At 37.9% G+C, this 9,851-nt stretch overlaps 1 protein-coding gene across 1 annotated transcript in view; it reads right to left on the bottom strand.

Annotated features, from left to right (window-relative positions):
- The window catches only part of LOC103259155 (mitochondrial calcium uniporter regulator 1), a 70,786-nt gene that overhangs the window by 10,144 nt on the left and 50,791 nt on the right, over positions 1 to 9,851 (bottom strand). The window contains exon 4 of the mRNA XM_021711738.1: positions 2,973 to 3,125. Coding sequence (XP_021567413.1) covers positions 2,973 to 3,125 — 153 coding nt within the window. The remainder of the gene's footprint in view (positions 1 to 2,972; positions 3,126 to 9,851) is intronic.

The following is a 9,851-nucleotide window of genomic DNA, read 5'->3' as shown; positions in this document are numbered from 1 at the left end:
GCCCGGCTGATTTTTGATTTATTGTAGAGATGAGGTCTCACCAAGTTGCCCAGGCGGGTCTTGAAACCCGCGGGCTCAGGCAATCCAGTCACCTCAGCCTCCCAAGGCGCGGGATTACAGGCTGAGCCACCGAGCCCGGCTTGACTGATGATTTCTAATATCCTTCCTAGCTATTCAGATTCATGTTTTCCAAGAATGTTTAATGACATACACAATGCCTGCAATCCAATGTCAAGTGAAAAACAAAGCAAGACTCAAAATTATAGAAGTTATTATTATTTTTATAATTTAATGAAGATCCACAGTAATTTTTATTTTGAGCTTTATATTTCTATTTCTCCGTATTGTGTAAATTTTCTACAGTGAACCATAATTATTTAAAAATGTATGTTGTTTAAAAATGATTTAAGTAGAAAAGCACAATTGTTTTATGTCCAGCATAAATCAGTCAAATAATTGACTATGTAAATAGCTGTTAATTAATTTATTTAATGTTGAAAGACAAAATATAGCAGGGTGCAGTGGCTCACACCTGTAATCCCAGCACTCTGGGAGGCCGAGCTGGGAGAATTGCTTGAGCCCATGAGTTCGAGACCAGCCTAGGCAACATAGTGAGACCCTGTCTTTAAGAATAAAAAATAAAAAATAAAATTAGCCAGGCATGGGGGCACGTGCTTGTTGTCCCAGCTCTCCAGGAGGATGAGATGGAAAGACTGCCTGAGCCTAGAAGGTTGAGGCTGTGGTACGCCATGATTGTGCCACTGTACTCCAGCATGGACAACAGAGACCCCGACTCAAAAAACAAAAAAGAGGGCAACCCCCTCTGGTTCCCTCCCATTGTGGGAGCTTTTCTGTCTTCTTAATAAATTCTGTTTTCTCACTTAAAAAAAAAAAAAGACAAAAAAAAAGGCAAAATCAATTGTTTCACTTTCCCCCTCCACAATTCTCTCCAGTCACTAGTCTGGGAAGCTCAACTCAGTACTGTTACTATTTTTAGCAATTTTGGATAGCAACTCATATTTCATATAAGAAATTTCAGAAGATTCTATGGATTCCTGTAATTAATTATATATTTTTTGGAATAAAGAAGTAATCAATGGACTTTGGATGAGATGAAATATGGATCAATAATTAACAACAAAAAAGACAAAGATTTAAAGGCAAAGAACCTCCAAAAACTTATTTCCATCACTTTATTCAAAATTGTTTAATTTTTCAACATGTGTGCCATGCACATCAAGAAAAAACACACAAAAGGTGACCCACCAAATGTTAACATCACTTGCCGCTGGGGTATTGGGGATCTGAGAGTTTGTTTTGTTTTTTCTTTTCTGTCTAATTTTTCAAAAATGAATGGCTTTCTCAAACTTTAAAGTCTTAAAAAAAGTTCATCATTGAGCATAATTAGTTTTGGCAATTATGAGGAAAAGAAACAGAAAACTTATGCTGATGATAAAACAAAACTCTAAAGCCATATAATTATAACCACCTGTGGGAGGAGAAAGGGATAAGAAAAAGCAGATGTTAAGCCTGAAAACCTACTTAGCTATGAGCTACAAATTAATTTTTTGTGTAAATGAGAGAATAGGAGAGCCAGTTAGTGAGATCACAGACCTATAAGAAGTTCTGTTAACCAGGAGACATAGCTCTGCATAAAGAAAGGCTGGAATATTCCTTGAAGAGTCCTGCCAGGCCTCACACTAAGCCCCTCATCTCAGACATCCATCATTCATCTGTGTCAGGTTGAGCAGCCCCTCCCACTGTGTACCATGGTGAGGTCTTCATATCGTGGGTCTTGAGGGATGCAGATATCCGTGGGTCAAGGTTTGAAATCAAGAAAAGTAGAAAGGGTTTTGTTTTTCAAGATAACTTTACATGCCCACCTTCTTTCTTCTATTTTTCTCTTTTATATTCTGGGCTGAAAGGCATTTTGATTTTTTTTGAAAAGGCCTGTTTCAGGTTTGACAAAAACAATTGTGACAACTATTATTCATCATTTAACAGTTTTTTCAAAGTGCATTCATGCACATTATTTCACGTAATACTCAAGAAGATCTTGGGAATTCTTATTACGTCCATTCTACAGATAAGCAAACAGAAACTGAGAAGGGGGAAAGGCTTCCTAAGCTATACAACTAGAAGTTGGCAGAATTAAGCTTGAGCCCAGAGCTCTAATTCCCCACACAAGCACAGAAAAATTCAATCCATCACTTTGCTTCAGGCATGTAAAGCACATCCACAGAAGATAGCTTTTTTGATATGAATGTGTACAACTGGACAACAACTACATAATTAAGTAAATAAAACAGGTATATTTATTTCACGGGCATAATCTCTGCTAATCTGAAATTCTAATTTTTGAAAATATATGTGTCACAATCTAAGAATTATAATTGGTGTATCTGTCTAAGTATGATTAAATATGAGAATGTTCCCTACATTCTACGTGCACATTCAACAAATGCCATATGTACCAGAGCAATCTTTTACATTAACTAACTCAATTAGTAACATGGGGGAATATGAACCTGAATATTGAAAAGAAAAAAAAGAACACTGAGTTGAAATGATCAAGAACTGCTACTCAGCAATATTTCAACTTCACAAGATTTTAAAAGGCACACATGATGCTTAGGAATAAAACGATCACTTTTGTGCTTCAGACATAGTTGTCATAGAGAATCATTCCTCAGCTTGGCTGACTTGTGTCTAAGTTTTTACCAATAACATTATATTTCCATGGTGATATTACAAAAATACACTTCACTTGGACAAAGAAAAAGCATAAGAGAAGCCTCCGTTGTATCGCTGAAGCAAAAAATATCCTTGAATAAAAAAAATGAGGGTTTAAAAAACTGGAGACTGTCCAAAAGATTACCTATAGGCTTAAACATGAAAAGGAACTGAGACATTAAAAGAAATCTTAAGAGAAGTCTTCCTAAGGGACTGAGTGACTGATGAGAAAGGATTACCATTGTCCTCGAATAAGCACACTAAGGCGTGGGTGTCAAAGTACAGCTTCCTATTCCCAGAAGAGGTGAAATCTCTTCTTCTGCGCTCTAGTTGGAGGAGCCCAGCAGACAGACTTAGTTCTAGGAAGAAACGGACAATAGGTTCAAAACAGACTTAAAGCTAAATAAAAGCAATTCAGCACCATGAGGAAATTAACATACCTCAAATGCCTATTTGGTATTTTATAACAGCTTCATTGAGATATAATTCACATATTGTACAATTCACCCATTTCAAGTGTACAATCCAACAGTTTTTGGTATCATTACAGAGTTGTGCAACCATCCCACAATTTTAGAACATTTTCATCACTCTCAATACAAACTGTAACCTTTAGTGGTTACCCTCTAATTCCCCCAGATCTTCCCCATTCCCCCCATTCATGACCAAGACAACCACTAATTTATTTTGTCTGTATTGTTTGTCTACTCTGGAGATTTCATATAAATGGAATCCTACAATATATGGTCTTTTCTGACTGGTTTCTTAGCATAATGTTTTCAAGGGTCATGTGTCACTACTTCATTTCTTTGTATTGCTGAATAATAGCTCTACAAAATTTTGTTTATCCATTTATCAGCTAAAGGACACTTGCACTGTTTCTTCATCTTAGCTGTGTGGATGTTATGCTTTCAGATCTCTTGAGTATATGCCTAGTTGTGGAATTGCTGGATCACATGGTAGCTCTATGTTTAATCGTTTCAGCAACTACCAGACTGTTCTCCAAAGCAGCTAATCCATTTTATATTCCCACACAGCAATATATAAGGATTCCAATTTCTCTGCATCTTCACCAACACTTGCAATTATCAGTGTTTTCAAAACATTATAACCATCCTAGTAAGTGTGAAGCGGTATATCATTGTGGTTTTGATTAGCATTTCCCTGATGACTAGCTGATGTTGAGCATTTATTCATGGGCTTATTGGACATTTGTATATTTTCTTTGGAGAAACATCTATTCAAGTCTGCTATAGTTTGAAGGTGTCCCTCAAAGTTCATGTGTTGGAATCTTAATCCCCAATGTAACAATGTTAAGAGTGAGACCTTTAAGAGGTGATTAGGTCATGAGGGCTTCCCACTTATGAATGGATTAATACTGCTATCTTGGGAGTGAGTTTCTGATAAAAGAATGAGTCCCTCCCCATCCTACCTTGTGCATGCCCGTTTGCCTTCTACCATTGAAGAACACAGCAAGAAGGTCCTTGCCAGATGCAGGTCCCTTGACCTTGGACGTCCTAGTCTTCTGAACTAAGACATAAAGTTCTTTTCTTCATAATTACCAGTGTGTAATATTCTGTTATAGCAGCACAAAACAGCACAAATCTGGCCATTTTTAATTGGGTTATATTTTTATTACCAAGCCGTAAGAATTCCTTATGTATTTCAGATACAAGTTCTTTATTAGATTATGACTTGAAAATGTTTTCTCTCATTCTGCATACTGTCTTTTCACTTTTTGACAGTGTCTGATAGTGTCCTTTGAAGCCTAAAAGTTAAATTTTGATGAAGTTCAATTGATCTGTTTTTTTTCTTTTGTTGCTTGTGCTTTTGATAATAAACCACGGGCTAAACCAAGTACACAAAGGTTTATATCCATGTTTTCTTCTAAGAGTTTTATAGTTTCAGCTCTTACATTTAGATCTTTGATCCAATTTGAGTCAAATTTTATTACAGCTTCATTCTTCTACATGTGGATGTCCAATTGTCCCAGCACCATTTCCTCCATCGAGCTGTTTTGTCATCCTCAGTGAAAATCAATAAACTGTAAGCATGAGGGTTTATCTCTGGACTCTCCATTCTCTTCTATTAATCTATATGTCTGTCCTTATGCTAGTACCACACTTTCTTGATTACTTGTAGCTTTTGACATCAGGAAGTAGGTTTCAAACTTTGTTGTTTTTCAAGGTTGTTTGGTTATCCCGGGTTCCTTGGTATTTCCACATGAATTTTAGGGTCTGCCAATTCTACCAAAAAAAAAAAAAATCCCCCTCTGGGATTTGTATACAGACTGTGTTAAATGTACAGATCAACTTGAGAAGTACTGCCACCTTAATACTAAGTATTCAGATCCATGAACATGATTGTCTTCCCATTTATTTAGGTCTTTAATTTCTTCAACAATATTTTGTAGTTTTTAGGGTATAAGTTTTGTGCTCTTTTGTTAGATTACTCCTAAGTATTTTATTCTTTTTGATGTTATTGGAAATGACATTGCTTTCTTAATTTCATTTTCAGGCTGTTTAGTAATAATGTATAAATATACAAACTGATTTTTATACACTGATATTGTATCCTGCAATCCTGTTAAACTTATTCATTAGTAGTAATAGTTTTTTGTGGATTCCTTAGGATTTTCTGCATACAAGTCATGTTATCTGAGAATGACTTTATCTTCTTCCTTTCTACTCTGCATGTCTTTTATTTCATTTTTTTGTATCTAACTGCCCAGGCTTGAATTTCCAGCACAATGTTGGACAGAATAGTGAGAGAAGGCATCCTTTTCCTGTTCCTGATCTTAGGGGGAAAGGATCCAGTCTTTTTCCATTAAATATGATGTTAGATGCGGGTTTTTCACAGATGCTCTTTATCAGGTTAAATTCTATTACTAGTTTATTGAGGATTTTTCTTTTAATCATAAAGGGGTGTTAAATTTTGACAGATACTCTTTCTGTTGAGATGATCATTCATATGGGTTTTGTCCTTTATTCTGTTACTATGGTGTAATACATTACATGAATTGATTTTCATGTTAAATGAACTTGTCATTCCTGGATTAATTCCACTTGGTCATGGTACATAATCCTTTTTATATGTTGCTAGATTTGGTTTGATAGTATTTTGTTGAGGATATTCCCTTTAATCATGAGATACTGGCGTATAATATTCTTTTCTTGTGATGTCTTTGTAAAAGCCTATCTTTAGAGAGATGTGTTCTAATAAACTTTACATTACCTTTTCTATGAAATTTCATGCATTTAACACCAGATTCAACCCATTTTACAAACTCCTTGCTTCAAGGCATTTGAGGGTGATAGTATAGTATACAGCAGGGGTCCCTGACCCCCGGGCCATGGAATAGGAACTGGGTTGCACAGCAGGAGGTGAGTGGCCAGAGAGTGAGTGAAACTTCATCTGTATTTACAGGCACTCCCCATTACTTGCATTACTGCCTGATCCGCCTCCTCTTAGATCAGTGGCAGCATTAGATTCTCTTAGGAACGTAAAACCTACTGTGAACCGCCCATGTGAGGGATCTAGGTTGTGTGCTCCTTAAGAGAATCTAATGCCTGATAATCCAAAGTGGAGCTCAGGCGGTGATGCTAACGCTGTCTTCTATCACCCCCAGATGGGACTGTCTAGTTGCAGGAAAACAAGATCAGGGCTCCCACTGATTCTGCATTATGGTGAGTTGTACAATTATTTCATCATATATTACAATGTAATAACAATAGAAATAAAGTACACAATAAATGTAATGTGCTTGAATCATCCCAAAACCATTCCCCACCCCAGTCTGTGGAAAAACTGTCTTCCATGAAACTGGTCCCTGATGCCAAAAAGGTTAGAGACTGCTAGTACATGGTATAGGTTCCAGATTTTTGAATTCCACAGAGCTACTACAATAGTTTTTTTAAAAAATTGGAACAGCATTCGGGTTGCCAATTCTTAATTTTTACAAGAAAGGAATTTAGACACAGTTGCTTACTATTACTAAAAAAGACATTTTGATACTAAGAAGGAAAAAAAGATGGAAAATCTAAAGGGTAGTTGTGGTCAATAGTAAGCATCAAGATAAGTGCAAGAGACACAATAATACATATTTGTATCTAGCACTATTTGCAGACTGTCAAAATGTAAAATACCATGACTCACCTGTGTTTGATAGGAAAAAATGAGCCCTTGGGTTCAAAGAACCATTGGCCTACAACACAAGGTCCCTGACCAGGCATACAAAGCCCTTGCTATTTTGGACCACACTTATCCTTTCAGCTTTCTTTCCAGCCACCTAAGCTATTCTATTTCCTGCACCTACATGCCTTAAGCCTAGCTTGCTCCCCTTTCCCATTTATTAAATTTTAAGTATCCCTTCCTTACCCTTCTTTATTAAGTCTGACCATTTACTAAGTATACATAATGTTCCAGGCATGACATTCTGCTACATTTTATGGTTCTCTCTGCTCCCTCCACCCAGTTAAAAGAGCAGACTTGATTGCTCCCTGTGTTCTCAGCTCAATATAGACAGCTCTATAGCAGCATTTACCACATTATCTGTGTATCTGTATCATCTACTAGTCTAAGCTGCCCAAGACCAGTCAGTCTTCCTCATTTTTTATCTTTAGTATTTAGCAGAGGGCCTGACATTCAGCAGGCTAGACATAATTTTTTTTTTGTAATTGAATTGTAATGACTTTTAAGCTCTGGATGATGAGGCTGTCTAGAAGAAAAAGTTGAGACCAATTCCTTTTGCCTCTTCACCTCATTCCTCTCTTTTTTCACATAAATGAGCTCACTTAAATCTGGTATCTCTTTTTTCACTGTTTATTTCCAGTCCTGGGACTAAGACTGCCTCCATGAGAAGGTACCCAGAATGTCTGCCCAACACTGAACAGACCTACTTTGAGAAACAGTGGTGTGAATAAATGAATGAATGAGAGAACTTCTCAAAGGGTCCTCTAAGGCCACCTCTCCAACCTTAGAACATTGTTTTACTGTCCTACGGGTCAGGGAGCTTGGAAATATCTTCGTGTGGAATAGCTTGTGAAGACTGACAGGATTATTCTAGTCCCGATTTCCTTGTTTCTAGTACTAAATTATTCATGAATTTAAAACACAATCTCCTAACCCCACCCCACCCACACATATCAAAACAATCACACCACTACTTTTCCAGCAGAAGCTAAAGCCAATTTGGACAGTACGGATTTTTTTCTTCTCTGAAACAAATGGAACTAGAAATAGCAAGCTTATGTCCAAGAAATACTGCCTTCTGAAAAGTAGAGACAAGGGCTGGCTATTTCCCACTTGGCACTCTAGCCCTGCTGAGGGAAAGAAATGTTATCTTGCTTCCATCTAGGGTAACTCCAGAGCAAATTCCCTGAATTTCCACTAATAATTCAGAAGGAAGTAAACTGAGTTGTGATAACTGTAACATGCAAGTCTCCTTTTTCGGGACCTTCAGCATACCAAAAAGGATATTAAAAACCCACAACTACGATAGAGGCCCAAAGTTAGCCTTGGACAGATGAGGAAACCAAACACAAACTTCCTACTCACAGCGTCCTTAAGTAGCAGGACTGAGAACTTCAGGCACCAAACAACTCAGCTGAAAACAAAGGAACCAAATGCTCATTTGCTAGTTAATGAACATACAAGCATCCTTAACTTCCTTAACTGTGTCTGCTTTGTTTCCCTGTTTTTATGCATCTATCCTCATTTTATAAGATGGCTCTCAAGAATGAGACCTTTTGACACGGAAACAAACAATACCACCTTGCTGATATAATGCCAGCAAACTGATGAGAAAGCACTTTCCTTTTGCCCCATAATCTTGAATTATGAGAGGAAAACAAAGAGGAAGTTACCAGCTTGTCAAAAAAAGTGCAACAGGCAAAGCACAAAAATAAGGGCCAAAGCCATCTCTGACATAATGACTGCAAGACAGTGACAGAGTTCACTGCTCATTTCCCACCCTCTGTATATAAAGCTTGTTTTACTTTCACTTTGTCGCTCTACTAACCAGTTTCTCCCCAGCCAATGGTATTCTTAAATTTTAGATGCAACCACCATTTATTGAGCATTTCTTTTAAGAAAAATATTTTTTAAAGTGTGGTGGTTATTATAAGACTACTCAAAGTTATATTTTTGCCAAGTTTGCTAATTACTCAAAATGATACTTTTATCAACAATTTGCTGTCAAGTGAATTGAGCCTGTTTGTTTTCCTAATCTCATTCAGGGGCGAGATCTTTCACCTCCTTCAAGTAGCCAGGAGAAGCATAACCACAGTTCAGTCACTGACAGCTGGCATATACAACAGTGGTCTCGTGAGATTACAATATCGTATTTTTACTGTACCTCTTCTATGTTTAGATACACAAATACTTACCACTGAGTTCCAACTGCCTACGGTACTCAGTACAATAACATGCTGCAAAGATTTGCAGCCTAGGATCAGTAGGTTATACCAGACAGCCTAAGTGTGTAGTAGACCATACCATCTAGGTTTGTGTTGGTACACTGAATAATATTCACAAAACGACGAAATGGCCTAGGGATGCATTTCCCAGTCTGCGACTGTCCTTAAGTCATGCATGACGATATTTAATTCAACGCTACTTTCTCAATGCAACTGATTCTGATCACTATTTAAGTTCACAACTGGAGGCCATTCCACTTCCCAACCCCTGCCCCCTCTGTTTTTTCCTGTAACATTTACCCAATTCTGAATATATGTAATTACATACGTGCCTATTCATTATACATATACATTGTACATACATGCATTCACATATGTTTACACCGTCTCCCCTGCTAGAAGCAAGCTTCCCAGGCAAAATATTTGTGGACTGATGGATCCCACTCACCTAGAAAAGTGCCAGGCACAGGGTAGGCACTAGAGCCCCAAGAATGAATTCACGAATCCACTTGAGTATGAAATCACGGCGGAAAACAACCTCTCAATTCCCCGGAGCTTCGCTCCTCAAGTCTGCCTTCTGTACACCCCTGGGACACCCGCCTCCCCGGGCGGCTCCGGGCTGACCAGAGCATGCCTGTCCCAGGCGCCGAGGCCGCAGACTCTGAAAGCGGGCGGCCCAGGGCTACCCACAAACGCCTGCGC

This window comes from Carlito syrichta, unplaced genomic scaffold, assembly GCF_000164805.1.
Source record: "Carlito syrichta isolate Samal-C Ts95f unplaced genomic scaffold, Tarsius_syrichta-2.0.1 Scaffold302538, whole genome shotgun sequence".
NCBI classification, from domain to species: domain Eukaryota; kingdom Metazoa; phylum Chordata; class Mammalia; order Primates; family Tarsiidae; genus Carlito; species Carlito syrichta.
This window is presented reverse-complemented; position numbering and strand designations above follow the sequence as displayed.